The 19,885-nt window shown below is 36.1% G+C and overlaps 1 protein-coding gene across 1 annotated transcript; it reads right to left on the bottom strand.

Annotated features, from left to right (window-relative positions):
* Positions 1 to 204: 204 nt before the first annotated feature.
* Positions 205 to 19,585, bottom strand: PSMC4 (proteasome 26S subunit, ATPase 4). The gene is made up of 11 exons (XM_053691280.1): positions 19,465 to 19,585; positions 13,322 to 13,420; positions 10,924 to 11,110; positions 10,361 to 10,507; positions 10,084 to 10,193; positions 5,618 to 5,711; positions 5,100 to 5,267; positions 4,920 to 4,996; positions 3,772 to 3,940; positions 1,367 to 1,422; positions 205 to 460 (listed from the first exon to the last, which is right to left on the bottom strand). The coding sequence occupies exons 1-11, from the start codon at positions 19,504 to 19,506 to the stop codon at positions 347 to 349; spliced, it is 1,263 nt and encodes a 420-aa protein (XP_053547255.1). The 5' UTR covers positions 19,507 to 19,585; the 3' UTR covers positions 205 to 346.
* Positions 19,586 to 19,885: the final 300 nt, after the last annotated feature.

The following is a 19,885-nucleotide window of genomic DNA, read 5'->3' as shown; positions in this document are numbered from 1 at the left end:
GATGGAACACCAGCAGATAGAGGGCACATTGCCTAAACCTGGCTCTGGGCCACTAAAAAATGTTATATTGAGTATTTAACAGCAATACATTAATATGCAATGCTTGAGGCTTCTAAAGTATTAATATGTGGCCTCCATGAGTTAAGAAAATGGCCATCACTAAAGTAGTAAGAATATGAAATAAAACGAGTTAGGACTTTACAATTAAATTATACCAGAGGTTTTTAATTGACCGTTCTGTCACATTTATTATAACAAAATGCAGTTAGGAGGCAGCAATCAAAATAAGGGATGGTAAGACATCTAACATGAGGAACATCCAGGATGGAGAAGCATGAAGTGACGGTTATTTGTAGAACTCGTGTTCCTGTTCGTCTTTTTTGATCACCGTTTTATACGCTTTCTCAAAGTCTTTAGCCAATACAATGTATCTGTTTTCTCGGACAGCCAGCATCCCACCCTGTGAATATACAAAGGTCACACGGAATGAAAACACAAATCAGCAAGAGGTGGCTTTAAACAGATTTGTTACTGCTCTTAAAGGCTATGATTTTCATAAAGGGGCAGAATAGCGCTACATAGCATAGTTATACTTCAGCTACAGACTTAAAGGGACATGAAACCCACATTTTCTCTTTCATGGTTCAGATAGAACATACAATTATAAAACAACTTTCCAATTTAGTTCTATTATCACATTTGCTTCATTCTCTTGATATCCTTTGTTGAAAAGCATATATAAATATGCTCACTAGCTGCTGATTGGTGGCTGCACATAGATGCCTCATGTTATTGGCTCACCCATGTGCACTGCAATTTCTTCAACAAAGGATATCTAAAGAATGAAGCAAATTAGATAATGGGAGTAAATTGGAAAATTGCTTAAAGGGACACTGAACCCAAAAATTTTTTTTCATGATTTAGATAGAGAATGCAATTTTAAGCAACTTTCTAATTTACTCCTATTAATTTTTCTTTGTTCTCTTGCTATCTTTATTTGAAAAAGAAGGCATTGAAGCTTTTTTTCTTGGTTCAGACTCTGGACAGCACTTTTTGATTGGTGGATGAATTTATCCACCAATCAGCAAGGACAACCCCAGGTTGTTCACCAAAGATGGGCCGGCATCTAAACTTACATTCTTGCATTTCAAATAAAGATACCAAGAGAATAAAGAAAATTTGATAATAGGAGTAAATTAGAAAGTTGCTTAAAATTTCATGCTCTATCTGAATCACGAAAGAAAAAAATTGTGTTCAGTGTCCCTTTAAACTTGTATGTTCTATCCGAATCACAAAATATTTTTTTTGTGTTTCATGTCCCTTTAAAAGGATATGACACACAGCCAGTCGGTACTCAGGTACTCACCTCTTGACAAATTGAGTTAATATCAGCTCCAGATATCTTATCAGGTCGCGCCACATCTGTTTTCAGAATTAAGGAAAATTGTAGGTAAAAGAATTAAGACATTTATATTCCATTTAGACAATATTTGCCAGTGGATGGTTCATGTACTGAACAAAGTGTTTAAACAAATGTCTGCTCTTGTGTATGTGGACAGTACTGTAAAATTGGTTTCCTCTTAAGAGGTTCTCAATAACTATTGCTTTAGCTGTAGAGTATTAAATGTATTGGAAATTGTTCCTTTTTGTTTATTTTTGTATATGAAAGCGGTTTTTGTGCAATAAAATATTAACTTCTCATGAATATGTCCATTTAAATAAACTGAGCCTGCAGAAAAAGTAGACCTCCTAGTCTCTTTCTATCTATAAACAATGGCCAATATAAAATAGTACAAACCTCTCCCACCCTACACTCAGAGGCTGATTTATGCTTGCTGTTCCATGTTTACACAGCTTTTCTATAGATACCACTGCAGTATTTATATTTCCAAAACAAAATCAGTTGTGTCAAATGGCAAAATAAATGTAAAGGGACTATTCCACATTAAAGCAGTGTTTCTCAACAGGCCATATTTGTTATCTTCATTAGAGCACAGGTGAAATAATCAGCTGGTGGGTGAGAGCAGGCTAGTAACCATGGTTACTGATCAGCTGATTATTTCCCCTATTCTATAGTTCAGATATAATGAAAACCTAACCTGTTAGGGATACTTGAGGACTGGAGTTGAGAAAAAAATGCATTAAAGGGACGAAAATGTTACAGCACAATGTCCCTTTAATCATTTAGTTGACACAGATGATGTAATGATTTAAAGGGGCAGTGTACCGATTTCTCAAAGTGTTTCCAATTACTTGTTATACCAGCTGCAGAGTTTAAAATGTATGGGAAATTGTTCCTTTATATATTTTTGCATATGAAATAGCCTTTTCTGCTAAGTCTCTTTCATAGCACCCCACTGTGAGCATTATTTTATCTAAACCTTGCTTTTTTTAGCCAGAGCTTAAAGTGACTGTAAAGTTTAAAAAAAAAAAAAAAAAAAAACTCTTAAAAACAGGGGCACTTTCAATCATTAAACTTCACATTGAAGCGTCTTTTTTTTATTTTTTATAAATACTTACCTATTTCTTTATGAAAGGAGACCGGCGATCCTCCACCTGCTTCTCCTGCTGTACTCAGCATATCAATGACTAATCCTGCTTCCTCCAATCGTTGCGTGGCCTCACGAGCTGGATGCCTTGGGGTGCACGCAATGATTGGAAGAAGCCGGATTTGTCATTGCTGTGCTAACTACAGCAGGAGCTGTGGGCGGAAGATCGCCGGTCTGCTGTCATAAGGAAAAAGGTAAGTATTTAATAAAACTAAATGCTTAAATGTAAGGTTAAATTAATGAAAGTGCCCCTGTTTTTAGGTGTAGTTTTAAAAACCGGGCACTTTCTCATTAAAAACTTTACATTCACTTTAAGTTCAGAAATGCTCAGTATATGTGGGGATACAAAAGGCTAAAACAGCAATTTAAAATGTGAAAATAAAGGTGATGGAGCTATTTCTAAACAATATAACACAGAAGGTAAAATGGATAATTGGGAACATAATAAATAGTAGAAAATATTAGAGCACACTGTTTCTTTAAAGATACATTTAACATATTTCATGCACCTCCCTCTAATCAGGGGTGCTGCCATTATGGAACCTAGGATTCACTGCAAGAAAATGAAGGAGAGCAGCTGCACATGTGCAAACCCACCAGCGCTGGAATGTAGTGAAAGATAGATTTCAACATGGCGGCCCCCCCCTTGACTATAGGGAGGCGGGGAATAACTTCAATAATGTGCTTATAAAATGTATTCAGTATTTAATGTCCATTTAAGGGAACATTCAAAAGTACAAATATCAGGCGGTATGTAAATCTGTTTCAATGGACAAAAGTGTGTGTGTGGTGGGGGGAGGATTATGGCTCATCTATACAGGCATAACAGATGGACCCATGCACTTCCTGGGACTTCAGCAGAGGTTGTAGGCAATGTATTATTTAACTCACCCTAAAAGTTAGTGTGAGAAACTTGATATCCTAGACTGTAAATTCTCATGGGAATAAGGCCCTCAATTCCTCCTGTATTTGACAACTTTGGTCTTGTCTCTTACAAGCACTGTGTAAGTTGTACCTATTGACAGTGCTGTGGAATTTGTTGATGCTTTATAAATAAAAAATAATAATAATAATAATAATAATAATAATAATAATATAGCCTACTTGATCTGATTAGATTCCCAGCAGAAATAAATACACATTATTATTTCACGGATAACAAGAGACTACAAAATGACAGTTCTTATGTACAAAACAAATGTAAATATAGTGTTGAGGATACAATCTTCCAAATCCACTTCTTCAGACAGATTCATCTTGCTGGTGATGGTTGAGAAAATAAGGCGCTTTTGCCTGCGGTCCGGCAGAGGGAATTCTATTTTTCTGTCCAAGCGACCAGGACGCAGGAGAGCTGGATCAAGAGTGTCTGCTCTATTTGTTGCCATGATAACCTGGAAGGGACAAAGATAAGGAATATTCAGTTGCAAATAAAAAGCAGAAAAAAACACAAGGAACAGACTGAGCATTACTTTTAGCACCAGCAAGAAAACCTCAGTACAAGAACAGTAGAAACCAACGTCCTACTTTTAAAATTTCATAAAATAAATATCAGACAAAAATACAGTTGTAATGAAGTTAAACATTTTTAAAAAAATCATATTAGATTAGTACTTGTTCTTTATTTTCATAAAAAAGGAGATTCTGAAGCTGTGGAAGTGAACAATATTAGGTGAACCAACCCTGCATGCAAACAACAAGCTATACAAAGCAGTTACAGGGTGAAAGGTGAAAAAGAAATCCCCAAAAGAAAGCTACTTTCAAACTATGTTATAGAAATGAAAAATGTTCCATAAAATTCAACAAGGCATTTGCACAACATATTACTATATGTTTTTTTCTTGCATGAGAAAGAAGAAAAAAAATAATAAATAAAAAATCAGGGAGTAGGATCTCCCTCTAAAAATGGTTGCACATTTTTTTTTGCAAAGATCAAATAAAGTAATTGTGTTTAATGCATAAGGCATTGGTCAATTGTTAACAGAACAAGCTAGAGGACAATGTACAAATAGAATACAACATTTTAAAGAGACTTAAATAGTGTTATAGAAACTTCTTGCTGTTTTGCAGATTAGAATCTCAACATCAAATCAGATGTAGATTTAAATTGTTGGGAGGTATTCAAAAGTGATTACGGAAAGTTTTTGGCTTTTGTATAATTAAAAAAGTAATGGGTAAACACTCCATAAAGGGCAAACAGTTTGTTTTTGTACACTTGAAGATTACCTCCACCAGGGAAGGCAGCACTTATTGCTGGGGTATAGAGCATAGAGTCTGTATTTGCAGGATACATATTTTACTTGTATGGATATACATAGGCAATATATTAAGAACATACAATACAAAAGGTAAGATACCATGAGTAAAACTAACCTTCACATTTACATTCTGGTCAAATCCATCCATCTGATTTAGAAGCTCTAACAGAATTCTTTGTACCTCTCGGTCAGCTGCAGAGACACAAAGAGTTAATTTACAATAGTGATTTAAACAAACATACGTTAAATCATTTCCAATTTGTAGTGCCCACTAAATAAACCCTTCACTTCTCACCTCCTGTCTGTGCATCAAATCGTTTTGTGGCTATAGCATCTATCTCATCTATGAAGATGATTGCGGGCGCATTCTCTTTGGCAAGCCTGAAAACATCTCTCACCATTCGAGGGCCCTCACCCAAGTACTTCTGAACAAACTCAGAGCCCACCACACGGATAAAAGCAGCTAGAGAGCAGATGGAGAAAAAGAAATGTGTTAGCATTAATGAAATAACCAGTAAAAGATGCAACTTCTCTGTTCTACTTAGATACAAATGTATTTTCAAACATCATAACTGAAAGCTTCACAGATGAATTTATGTGATAAACATTCTAAAGTCTCTAATATAAACTCACAAAAATGTTCTGGATCAAACGTGCAAAATGGAAATACAAGGAAACATGGAACAAGTCAGATCTTGATTTTGTTCTGAATACTGTCATATACCACCCCTACAATACCACAACCCTTGTGCCAATATACATAATAACAGGAAATTAAACAGTGCTTTATCATACATTTATATTCTTAGTTACCTGTTGTATGATGAGCTACAGCTTTAGCTAGAAGAGTCTTTCCACAACCTGGGGGGCCGTACATCAACACTCCCCTAGGAGGATCGATTCCAATCTACAGGAAAATTGAAAAATATAATTTAAAAATATATACCTGTGCTCTCCCCAGAAAATGTTGCCAGCAGGTGGCATTACAGAGTAGCCAGGATAAGGGAAATGTAATACTTTTTAATATTATACATTTTTCTGCCATCAAAAGCACAAATTAATTGCATAATTTAACGATAATGTGAACAATAAACATTGAAAATGTTATTAGCTAATCTTAGATTATTTTTAGCTAAAATTTTAGACGGGTGGGCAGTAAAATCAGGCGGGTGATGCTCCTCTTTTTAGAGAAGGCAGTTTTTGTGATTAGACTTCTTTCTCCACCAATATAGTTGTGGGATGGAATATGTAATTATCAGCCAGTAAGGATTATTATAGCATTGTGTAAAAATGTGTATTTCCTGCTATTTCAATATGAATTTAACCAATATTCAATACATCTTTTTTGTACTTTATTTTTTTAAATACAGCCCCATGTCCCTTTAAACACTAACGCTTGGCATGTAGCTAGTACAAATTGTGCTGAACTTAATAATCATCTACTGTAGATTATTTAGTCATGCTTCATGTGTCTGTATGTCTGTTGGGCAAGGGCAAACAGATCTGACAATTTCTTGTGAACATACTACGGAACTTCAATTATGTTCATGTATTAGTATACTCTTCCTTCTGTTATTAGGTACACAAACAATATGCCAGCGATCCAAACAGCAAGAGGCAGTGAATTAGACTGTTCCTTCTATTAGGTACACAAACAATATGCCAGCGATCCAAACAGCAAGAGGCAGTGAATTAGACTGTTCCTTCTGTTATTAGGTACACATAAACAATATGCCAGCGATCAAAACAGCAAGAGGCAGTGAATTAGACTGTTCCTTCTGTTATTAGGTACACATAAACAATATGCCAGCGATCCAATCAGCAAGAGGCAGTGAATTAGACTGTTCCTTCTATTAGGTACACAAACAATATGCCAGCGATCCAAACAGCAAGAGGCAGTGAATTAGACTGTTCCTTCTATTAGGTACACATAAACAATATGCCAGCGATCAAAACAGCAAGAGGCAGTGAATTAGACTGTTCCTTCTGTTATTAGGTACACAAACAATATGCCAGCGATCCAATCAGCAAGAGGCAGTGAATTAGACTGTTCCTTCTGTTATTAGGTACACATAAACAATATGCCAGCGATCAAAACAGCAAGAGGCAGTGAATTAGACTCTTCCTTCTGTTATTAGGTACACATAAACAATATGCCAGCGATCCAATCAGCAAGAGGCAGTGAATTAGACTGTTCCTTCTATTAGGTACACATAAACAATATGCCAGCGATCCAATCAGCAAGAGGCAGTGAATTAGACTGTTCCTTCTGTTATTAGGTACACACAAACAATATGCCAGCGATCCAATCAGCAAGAGGCAGTGAATTAGACTGTTCCTTCTATTAGGTACACACAAACAATATGCCAGCGATCAAAACAGCAAGAGGCAGTGAATTAGACTGTTCCTTCTATTAGGTACACATAAACAATATGCCAGCGATCCAATCAGCAAGAGGCAGTGAATTAGACTGTTCCTTCTATTAGGTACACATAAACAATATGCCAGCGATCCAATCAGCAAGAGGCAGTGAATTAGACTGTTCCTTCTATTAGGTACACGTAAACAATATGCCAGCGATCCAATCAGCAAGAGGCAGTGAATTAGACTGTTCCTTCTGTTATTAGGTACACACAAACAATATGCCAGCGATCCAATCAGCAAGAGGCAGTGAATTAGACTGTTCCTTCTATTAGGTACACACAAACAATATGCCAGCGATCAAAACAGCAAGAGGCAGTGAATTAGACTGTTCCTTCTATTAGGTACACATAAACAATATGCCAGCGATCCAATCAGCAAGAGGCAGTGAATTAGACTGTTCCTTCTATTAGGTACACATAAACAATATGCCAGCGATCCAATCAGCAAGAGGCAGTGAATTAGACTGTTCCTTCTATTAGGTACACGTAAACAATATGCCAGCGATCAAAACAGCAAGAGGCAGTGAATTAGACTGTTCCTTCTATTAGGTACACACAAACAATATGCCAGCGATCAAAACAGCAAGAGGCAGTGAATTAGACTGTTCCTTCTATTAGGTACACACAAACAATATGCCAGCGATCAAAACAGCAAGAGGCAGTGAATTAGACTGTTCCTTCTATTAGGTACACATAAACAATATGCCAGCGATCCAATCAGCAAGAGGCAGTGAATTAGACTGTTCCTTCTATTAGGTACACACAAACAATATGCCAGCGATCAAAACAGCAAGAGGCAGTGAATTAGACTGTTCCTTCTATTAGGTACACACAAACAATATGCCAGCGATCAAAACAGCAAGAGGCAGTGAATTAGACTGTTCCTTCTATTAGGTACACATAAACAATATGCCAGCGATCCAATCAGCAAGAGGCAGTGAATTAGACTGTTCCTTCTATTAGGTACACGTAAACAATATGCCAGCGATCAAAACAGCAAGAGGCAGTGAATTAGACTGTTCCTTCTATTAGGTACACATAAACAATATGCCAGCGATCCAAACAGCAAGAGGCAGTGAATTAGACTGTTCCTTCTATTAGGTACACATAAACAATATGCCAGCGATCCAAACAGCAAGAGGCAGTGAATTAGACTATTCCTTCTGTTATTAGGTACACAAACAATATGCCAGCGATCCAAACAGCAAGAGGCAGTGAATTAGACTATTCCTTCTGTTATTAGGTACACAAACAATATGCCAGTGATCCAATCAGCAAGAGGCAGTGAATTAGACTGTTCCTTCTATTAGGTACAAGTAAACAATATGCCAGTGATCCAATCAGCAAGAGGCAGTGAATTAGACTGTTCCTTCTATTAGGTACACGTAAACAATATGCCAGCGATCAAAACAGCAAGAGGCAGTGAATTAGACTGTTCCTTCTATTAGGTACACATAAACAATATGCCAGCGATCAAAACAGCAAGAGGCAGTGAATTAGACTATTCCTTCTATTAGGTACACATAAACAATATGCCAGCGATCAAAACAGCAAGAGGCAGTGAATTAGACTGTTCCTTCTATTAGGTACACGTAAACAATATGCCAGCGATCCAAACAGCAAGAGGCAGTGAATTAGACTATTCCTTCTGTTATTAGGTACACATAAACAATATGCCAGCGATCCAATCAGCAAGAGGCAGTGAATTAGACTGTTCCTTCTATTAGGTACACGTAAACAATATGCCAGCGATCCAAACAGCAAGAGGCAGTGAATTAGACTGTTCCTTCTATTAGGTACACGTAAACAATATGCCAGCGATCCAATCAGCAAGAGTGAGCAAATTAGGCTATTCCTTCTGTTATTAGGTACACGTAAACAATATGCCAGCGATCCAAACAGCAAGAGGGAGCGAATTAGACTGTTCCTTCTGTTATTAGGTACACGTAAACAATATGCCAGCGATCCAATCAGCAAGAGGCAGTGAATTAGACTGTTCCTTCTGTTATTAGGTACACATAAACAATATGCCAGTGATCCAATCAGCAAGAGTGAGCAAATTAGGCTATTCCTTCTGTTATTAGGTACACATAAACAATATGCCAGCGATCCAATCAGCAAGAGGCAGTGAATTAGACTATTCCTTCTGTTATTAGGTACACATAAACAATATGCCAGCGATCCAATCAGCAAGAGGCAGTGAATTAGACTATTCCTTCTATTAGGTACACGTAAACAATATGCCAGCGATCCAATCAGCAAGAGTGAGCAAATTAGGCTATTCCTTCTGTTATTAGGTACACGTAAACAATATGCCAGCGATCCAAACAGCAAGAGGGAGCGAATTAGACTGTTCCTTCTGTTATTAGGTACACGTAAACAATATGCCAGCGATCCAATCAGCTAGAGGCAGTGAATTAGACTGTTCCTTCTGTTATTAGGTACACATAAACAATATGCCAGCGATCCAATCAGCAAGAGGCAGTGAATTAGACTGTTCCTTCTGTTATTAGGTACACATAAACAATATGCCAGTGATCCAATCAGCAAGAGTGAGCAAATTAGGCTATTCCTTCTGTTATTAGGTACACATAAACAATATGCCAGCGATCCAATCAGCAAGAGGCAGCGATTCAGACTATTCCTTCTGTTATTAGGTACACATAAACAATATGCCAGCGATCCAATCAGCAAGAGGCAGCGATTCAGACTATTCCTTCTGTTATTAGGTACACATAAACCATATGCCAGCGATCCAATCAGCAAGAGGCAGCGATTCAGGCTAATGTATTTTTTTTGGAATTGTGAAGGAACTTTATTGGACACAATCACTGAAAAACACCTTGTTCCACTCACCTGTTTATAGAGTTCAAAGTGTGTAAGTGGAAGCTCCACTGCCTCTCTCACTTCTTGTTTCTGAATATCCATCCCTCCAATATCAGAATAAAGCACATCTGGCTTTTGATCTAGGTATAAAAACAACAATACTTACGTGTAAGGACTGGAAAACTTTGAATATTGTTTTGTAAAATTTGTGTATAATACATTAGGGATACCCCATAAATGTTTGGCATAAAAGCAGCCAAACCCTACCGCACACACAAAAAGAAGTAGGTTGAACACTGGTACATACCTGAGGTCAGCATCATGATACTGCTGTCAGCCTCAGGTGGAAGAACATCAACCAGAGCATTGCTGTGTTTGTGAAGTGCAACAGAGGCATTGGGCTTCAGCAACTCACGGTCAATAGTGCTCAAGATTCGAACGTAGTAATTAGACCCTATTAAGAGAAAAAAATATTGTTAAAATGTTAATGTTAAAAAGGTGTCTGACGCTGTATTAAATGGGACAGTAAAGAAAAATTTAAACTTCCACGAGTCAGATAGGGAATACAATTTTAAGCAAATTTACAATTTACTTGTATTACCTTTATATAATTTGTTTCTTTTTCTGCGTTTCCTTTGGTGAGCAGGAGAAGCAGTGTACCATTGGTAACTAGCTGTTGGTTGGTGGCTGCACATATATACCTCACCAATGTGTTCAGCTAGCTCCCAGTACCAAGAGAATAAGTCAATCAAGATATACAAGTAAATTGCAAAATTGCAAGCTCTACCTGAATCATGAAAGTTTAATTTTGGGCTGCATGTCTCTTTAAGGGGGATAGCAGAATTGTACTTGAACTAAAATGACAAATACCTGTGGTTGAACCCACAATAGCCGTGTTCTGGTCAACAGCCTCCAGAAACTGGCCAATGACGAGTGGGATACTCTGGATTCGTTTTACCTCCTCCTGTGCATGCAGGAATTCCTTTTTGAGATTTTTCTGCTCATCCTTAATATATTCTTCCTGGACCTCAAGGAACTCTAATTCTTGCTGCAATTTCTATAACAGAAATACAAAACGTTCTTAAAGGGACACAAGTCAAAATTAAAGTTTCTTGATAAAGACAAGCGTGAAAATATTAGAAAAACATAATATATCATTTTGCACCAGCTCCTTAAGAACATGCCCAAGAGTTTACAATGTATACATATATGCATCTGTGATTTGCTGATGGCTGTCACATGATACAGGAATCAGGGAAATGAAAGGAAAATTTGTTAGTAAAATTTGAAATTCAGTCATTATTATTATTAATAATAATGGTATTTTAAGCAAAACAATAGTAAACAATTTTTTTTCTTATCCTTGCAACTCTTAAAAGGACACCACAAAGGCTCTTATAAACATAAAAAAAAAGGATTTAAAATACATTACCAACTAATGCGTTCTAAATATAAAACTGCCCTAAACCTAATAACTGAATAGTGAAAACAAAGTGAACATTTTTCTTAAAAATCTATTTCTCACATACTGTCTCCCACACTAGTCTCAGTACTAATTCTCTTTAATCTTCTCAGACAGGTGTTGTGACATTTAGGCTCTAATAACCAGGTTGAGATTGAGCGGAATAAACAATGCTCCTAGATTCCCTGGAAGCCTTTGTAAAGATAAAATACAGGTAAAGTAAGAGATTAAAGTCATCAAATAAGTTGTCTTATGGGCGAGATACGAGTGATCACCAGCTGAAGCAGATGGTTATTGAGGAGACATAATGAGAGAGGTTAGCCTTATTTCTCTAATTAGGAGAAAAGTGTCACTGTGTATATACTGATCTGTTTGTGCAGTTTCCAATCAAACACAAGCTGTACAGATGATCTTTGAAAATTTGCTCAACTGTACACTTGTCAACCAGAGGAAAAACATACCTCCATCATAAAAGAAAATGCTAAATGCTGCTAATAAAATATGTTTTTAATACTTATAGGGACATTCAAGTATTTATTTATTTTTATTTATGTGTCAGGGATGATTTGCTGCATTGCAAGAGACATCTAGACAAAATACATGTTTTAAAAGCATTTTAAAATGTATTTTTGTATGTTTTGTTTTTTAGAAAACTATGCATTGTTTTTGGAGTCCCTGTACTTCCTGTGCTTAGGGATAGATATATAAAAGCTTCTGCACAAAGCAACCACTGCTTAGCATGTAGGAATGTCAGGGTTGCTTGTTGAACAAATAATTATTAAATCAGTTTATGTTAAATTATGCAATCAATTTGTGCTTTAGATATCTAACGTAATATTTATAAATAACAGAAAATGTTATAATATTGCAAAGTATTGCATTGCCCCCACATGGCTGGCAATTTTTTTTCGGTGGACAACACTGAATAATGAAAGGATGTTGGAAAGATTTTTGATTTAACATAAAGAAATATTTTACAGGGAATGCATGCGCTTTTAATATCAAGTGATACTTTATACTTATGCGGCATACAACAGTATTTTATAAATTGTACAGTTAATATCCCCATAGTTTGCTTTTATCTGTTGTATAGACAAAATCCCCAAAGACATGTGAGAAAGATCTTTATTTAGCAACAAATCAATGTACTTTCCATAATAAAACTACACACACTAAACCACTGGTTTTGTCTAGTGTATCTGTGACATGCACAGAGGAGAGAATACATAGACTTCAGGAGAAGAGGTAGATTTACACTTAAAGGGACAGTCAACACTCGAGATAACATTATCCGATATTTAAAAATAAAAAATGAAGATCCGCCTGCACCATACCCCTTTTGTCTTGCCTACTTCCTTCTCCTAGTAATCATCGTCGATAACTTCTATAATATGATCTAAATATGGCAGCCTAACTCCCCCCACCGTTACGTAGCTACCTTCTTCTTCAAATTAAGAGCCAATCAGAATCCAATACTCGGTCAGAAATTGCACGCGCTTGCAATTTCTGACCGAGGATTGGATTCTGATTGGCTGATCATTTGAAGAAGAAGGTAGCTACGTAACGGTGGGGGGAGTTAGGCTGCCATATTTAGATCATATTATAGAAGTTATCGACGATGATTACTAGGAGAAGGAAGTAGGCAAGACAAAAGGGGTGCAGGCTGATCTTCGTTTTTTATTTTTAAATATTGGATAATGTTATCTCGAGTGTTGACTGTCCCTTTAATATGGAAAATGAATATGTTTTAGAAAAACTAATGGTTACAATTTCTAATACAGATTATGTAATACAAACTTAGCTTACCTTGTATCGACTATATAAATCCTCCAAGTCCTCTGGCTCTGGACCCAAGAAAGAAAGGGCTGTAAGTGGTCTAGAGGTAACCAGAGAGGGAGCTTCCTCCTATAGCAGGAAAAAAAAAGAGGAATATTCATTACACAATAAAAACAGAATGTAATATCTATTATCTCAGTACTAATAGTTGCAACTTGTTGCCTTTAAAAAGCAAAGCTGATCTTGCCAGAACACATTACACTTGGTGTGTGACTGATGTGTCCAACGACCTGTGGACCTCACAATATGGACTCTATTTCAGACTATTAGTAGAACTTTTAAAATGAGATACTTTGATTTGAAAACCCATGTCATGCTCATCTAATTCAACAGACTTGCCCTCGTGACAACCCATTTTAGCATGTTCTGCTTAAAGGGACATGATGAAACCCAAAACAATTATTTCATGATTTAGGTAGAACATACCATTTTAAACAACTTTCCAGTTTACTTCTATTATCAAATTGGCTTCATTCTCTTGGTATCATTTGTTGAAGCAGCAGCAATGCACTACTGGTTCTAACTGAACACATGGGTGAGCCAATGACAATATGCAGCCATCAATCAGCAGCTAGAACTTAGGTTCTTTGCTGCTCCTGAGCTTTCCTAGCTAAACCTTTCAGCAAAGGATAACAAGAGAGCAAATTAAATAATAGAAGTAAATTGGAAAGTAGTTTAAAATGGTGTGCTCTGTATAAATCATGAATGTCTAATTATGACTTTACTGTCCCTTTAACCTCTTGGCTTTTCACACTACTTTTTATGAAATCCCAATATTGCACACGCTCAGCTCACATTCCAACAAACAATTGATTCCTTTATTTTTAAGAATGTCAAAAATGTCGGAACTAATATGCAATCACCAAAGTGTGAGTATTATTATAATTTATTTGATATGTTCTAAAATAATAAGAAAAATAAAAAACTAAATAATTTACAGGAAAGGGTTAATTGCGCTCCCAAAGAGAGCATGTCAGGAATATTAAAGACACCTGGTAGCATACTGAGGGTGACTCAGGAGCGTGCAAATATCTTAAAGGGATATGAAAACCAACATGTTTCTTTCATGACTTAGCTAGAGCATGCTATTTTAAACTACTTTCTAATTTACGTCTATTATCAAATTTACTTTGTTCTCTTGGTATCTTATTGTTCAAAAGCAGGGACGTATGCTTTGGAGCTGGCCCATTTCGGAAGCACTATATGGCAGCAGTTTTGCAAGAACACTAGAGGGCAGCACTGTTTCCTACCCCGTAGTGCTACAGACGCCTACCTACCTACCTAGCTATTAAGATACACAGAAAGTAAGTTTACACACAAACTAAATCATTGTTATGCAGGTAATATAAACAGAATCATTTAAAATATAACTTAATAGGTTAGTATTGATGCAATCCTTTCATAATTGCATTAACATTCACAGACAAGTTAAAGACACATTTAGATAGCCTGTAAAATGAAAGTAGTAATAGCTTCTCTGTTCAATGCTCATATATCTATATGTTCCAAGCATTAAATCATTGAGGATATTATCAAAGGTTGTTAGCAAGGTTCTATATATACACTCGGTCTATCTAGAGGTATCAAGCATAGAAACATCCCTGATCTTAGACCAAGTTCCTTCAATCCGGGAGCTCAAATACATTTACCACCGTCTAATATTGCATAGAGAGCATAGCAAACAGGCTGGTTATAATTATAATAAATCAGGCTAAAAAGGGGAGATAAGTACTCCCACTGCGGCACCCCTGGCGCACGTTTCACAAGGCTTCTTCAGAGGGGGCTAACCTAGGTATCTCTTCAATAAAGAATATCATAGGAACAAAGCAAATTTGATAAATTGGAAACTTTTAAAAGATGGTTTGCTCTGTCTGAATCACAAAAGAAAACGTTTGGGTTTCATATCCCTTTAAGCATTTTTACAATGTTATACATAATATCCATGTTCTCAACTGAATGTTTTCTCTGCCGTGTGGCATTATAAAGTAGTCTGGTGGGAGCAGAGTAACACTTTCTAATATTATAACATGTTCTGCTCTTCCAAAGTTCAAAATTATTGCAAAATTTAAAATACATTTATTTAAAGGGACACTGAACTCAAATTGTTTTCTTTCATGATTCAGATAGAGCATGCAATTTTAAGCAACTTTCTAATTTACTTCTATTATCAATTTTCTTTGTTCTCTTGGTATCTTTATTTGAAAAAAGCAGAAATGTAAGCTTACGAGCCAACCCATCTTTGGTTGAGCACCTGGGTACAGCTTGCTGATTGGTGGCTAAATGTACCCACCAATTTAGCAAGCGTTATCCAGGGTGTTGAATCAAAAATTGGCCGGCTTGTAAGCTTACATTCCTGTTTTTTTAAATAAAAATTGATAATAGGAGTAAAATTGCATGCTCTATCTGAATCATGAAAGAAAAAAAATGGGATTCAGTATCACTTTAATGCTAAATGTGTGCAATAAAATGAAAAAGTTGAATATTTAGCGCATTTTAGCTTAATATTAGCTAAACTTATAAAAAAAGGTCCTGGAGAGGTCATGGCAAATAGTTCTCAAGATACATGCACACTCCTGAGTATATCTAGATATGCTCTCATAGAAATGAGCTACAATTTAACAAAGGATACCAAGAGAAAAATATTAGTATTTTTATTTACATGCTCTATATGAACAATACACTCACAAAATGCCACTTTATTGGCAGCTGGTTATCAGGCCTATAATTAGGATTTCCTATTATCATCTTAAAGGTTCTGTTTAGTAATCATAATAAAATAAATGACATTTCTAAGAGACTATGGGTGGAAAGTAGCTGGTTTTAAAAAGTATAATAACGCTTCATTATAGCTTATTGTGAAAAGGATGATCCATAAGAAGCAGTTAAAGGGACATGAAACCCACAATGCTGATAAAACCTCCAGATCTTGCCGAATTGCCCTCTTGTGGTGTTTTTTAAATTTCATGTTCCCATTTCATTTTAAGCTGGAGTGGAGACTTAAAGGGACAGTCTACTCCAGAATTGTTATTGTTTAAAACGATAGATAATCCCTTTATTAACCATTCCCTAGTTTTGCATAACCAACACAGTTATATAAATACACTTTTTACCTCTGTGATTACCTTGTATCTAAGCCTCTGCAAACTGCCCCCTTATTTCAGTTCTTTTGACAGACATCCATTTTTAGCCAATCAGAGTGGGCTCACTGGATCTCCGCGTGCGTGAGCACAGTGTTATTTATATGTCACACATGAACTAACACCCTCTAGTGGTGAAAAACTGTTAAAATGCGCCGAGAGAAGAGGCGGCCTTCAAGGGTTTAGAAATTTGCATATGAACCTCCTAGGTTTAGCTTTCAACTAAGAATACCAAGAGAACAAAGCAAAATTGGTGATAAAAGTAAATTGAAAAATTGTTTAAAATTACATTCTCTATCTGAATCATGAAAGTTTATTTTGGACTAGACTGTCCCTTTAACTAAAAATTGTTCCCTGTTCTGCCAATAAAAATTGCTGTTATGTGTACGTCTAAGAGCAGTGCTCCAAAAGCTGCTACTAGACAGCTGGAAGCCTACCTGGGAGAGATCATTGTACCTCATTCAGACAAACCCCTGAAGTACTGTTAATAAATTGAGATTTAATGGCTCAAAACTATCTTTCTGCCCTATGCAGTAGTGTGGAAAGTGAAAGACTTATAGCGGAACATGCAGAGATGCTTCTGTTCCTTAAAAAGAACTTGCCCCTAATTGTATACATTTTATACAATTATGCTCAAAACATACTGTACTCCAAGGAACATCCTTAGCTTATATAATTGCAGGAAGAGTGTTCATAGGACAAATTAAGTTAAAGGGATAGTAAACCCAATTTATTTATTTCATGATTCAGATAGAGCATGTAATTGTACGCATCTTTCTAATTTAATCATATTATCAATTTTTCTTCCTTCTCTTGGTATCTTTATTTGAAAAGCAGAAAAGTATGTCGGCCCATCTTTGGTTTAGAACCTGGGTTGCACTTCCTGATTGGTTAATTAATTTAGCCACCAATAAGCAAGTACAGTCCAGATTCTGAACCAAAAATGGGCCAGCCTCTTAAACATACATTTCTGCTTTTAAAATAAAGATACCAAGAGAAGGAAGAAAAATTGATAATAGGAGTAAACTAGAAAGCTGCTTAAAAATGCATGCACTAGCTAAATCATGAAAGAAAAAAAATGTGTGTTTAATATCCCTTTTATGTCCTATGAACACTCATCCTACAATTATAGGACTAGATTTAGATTACATTTGACTCGTAAGCTTTACCAATGCTCTGTTCACATTTCCAACTCCATAGACTTTAATGGAGTTGGACATGTAATGAGAGCATTGGTAAAGCTTACCAGTCAATGTAATATATCCCAGTGTTGTTCCCCATGATTAAACAGTGCACTGTTACATTTTTTTAATGTATTGCACTTTTTGGTTGGTTGTGATTTTACATTATGTATTGTTGTTGTTATTAATGTATTTTATTGTAATATTTTTATTTATAAACATGTTCTGTGAAATGTATTCAAGTTTTTATAACTTTGTGACAACAAGCAAATAAAACAGTTTTATTATTTCATAATGTCTTTTAAGTTACAGTTATTCATAATTATAAAGAAGGTATCTTAAATCATTAGTCTGTATTGTACTTGAGAAACTGTCACATGACATAAAAATGGGCTGTCTCCTAAGCTTTGCATTCCTGCTTTTCAAATAAAGATAGCATGAGAATGAAGAAAAATTGATAATAGGAGTAAATTATCAAGTTGCTTAAAATTGAATTCTCTATCTGAATCATTGAAGCCAAAATTTAGGTTTAGTATCCCTTTAAAGCACGCTGCTGGTTTCTTGCTGTGCATATATGCCTTTTGTCATTGGCTCACCAGTCATGATCAGCTAGCTCTCAATGTCTTGCTACTCCCGAGTCTACATGTTTACTCTTCAACAACTTATACCATGACAGTGAACAAGACAGAGTTCATAATAGACATAAATTAGAAACGTATTATTAATTGCATGTTCTATCTAAATCATTAAAGTTTCATTTTAACTTAAAGGGAAAGGAAACCCCATTTTTTTCCTTTCATGATTTGGATAGAACATACAATTTCAAACAACTTTCCAATTTTCTTCTATAATCAAATGTTCTTTATTCTTTTATTATCCTTTGCTGAAGGAACAGCATTGCACTACTGGCAGCTAGCTGAACACATCTAGTTAGCCAATCACAAGAGACAAATGTGTGCAGCAGCTCCTACTAGTGTAGGATATGTGCATATTATTTCTTAAAGGGATACTAAACCCAATTTTTTTCTCTCACGATTCAGATAGAGCATGAGATTTTAAGCACCTTTCTAATTTACTCCTATTATCAATTTTTCTTTGTTCTCATGCTATCTTGATTTGAAAAAGCAGTACTGTAAGCTTTAGAAGAGCCGGACCATTTTTTGTTCAGCACCTGGGTAGCACTTGCTGATTTGTGGCTAAATGTAGCAAACCAATCAGCAAGCTCTACCAAGGTGCTGAACTAAAAATGGGCCGGCTCCTAATCTTTTATTACTGCTTTTTCAAATCAAGATAACATGAGAACAAAGAAAAATTGATAATAGGAGTAAATTAGAAAGTTTCTTAAAATTGCATGCTCTATCTGAATCATAAAAGAAAAAATGTGGGGTTAGTATCCCTTTAATAAGGGATACCAAGAGAATGAAGCACATTTGAAAATATAAGTAAATTTAAAACACATGCTCTTTGAATCATGTAAGTTTAATGTTGACTTTTCCATCTCTTTAGCTGTCCCTTTAAGCGCACCAAAGTTTATAGATGAAGTAGGAAAACTCAGTGTGCATAGTAGCAAGTAAAGCACACTAATCTTTTCACTGAAGTAAATAATAGCAGCCTGAGCTATTGGAGAATTTGACACTCTACTGAGACAGAGCCACCAACGGCAGGCCTCATTACTATACTATGTGTAATTAATATACCGTGATGCACGCACTATACACACACTGGCCCTGACAATATAAGTTAAATAACACATATAAAGCCTCTATGAGACATTTCTAGCTGTCAGCAGTTTTACCTGCCCGCTTCCCTTCTCTATGACGATACCGATTTCCTCCATTATCTTCAGATTCCCTTTGTCACTGCCGCGCACTAAACATACGTCACTTCACTCGCAGGCGAATAAATGACGTTCCCAAATTAGGCATGCTGGGAATTGCAGTCTTTTAGTAGATCATCCGCTTGCTTGCGTTAGACGGAAGTATGTTGGAAGCGTCTCTGGCAGCCAATGGGTTAATTGGAAATATTACCTCCGCTCCTATAGTTCAGCAGTTACTATAATTCCAATTAGCAAACTGAGAAACACTCAAAAATTATTCTGAATACAGTGAAGGTAATTAGCGATGGGGGTACATCATGCACAGAGTATACTAACTCCCCTGGTAAACTGTCTAGTACAGGACCCATGTGAGGTGGTACCCCCAAAGTCACATACTGAG

Source organism: Bombina bombina, chromosome 8, assembly GCF_027579735.1.
Source record: "Bombina bombina isolate aBomBom1 chromosome 8, aBomBom1.pri, whole genome shotgun sequence".
Taxonomy (NCBI): Eukaryota; Metazoa; Chordata; class Amphibia; order Anura; family Bombinatoridae; genus Bombina; species Bombina bombina.
This window is presented reverse-complemented; position numbering and strand designations above follow the sequence as displayed.

Excerpts from the sequence above, each read along its gene's own strand:
- PSMC4 (XM_053691280.1), bottom strand. The coding sequence starts at position 19,506 with ATGGAGGAAATCGGTATCGTCATAGAGAAGGGAAGCGGGCAG. Across the intron at positions 11,111-13,321 it reads ATTTATATAGTCGATACAAG|AAATTGCAGCAAGAATTAGA; the intron begins GTAAGCTAAGTT and ends TTTCTGTTATAG. Across the intron at positions 461-1,366 it reads TTAACTCAATTTGTCAAGAG|GGTGGGATGCTGGCTGTCCG; the intron begins GTGAGTACCTGA and ends GTATATTCACAG.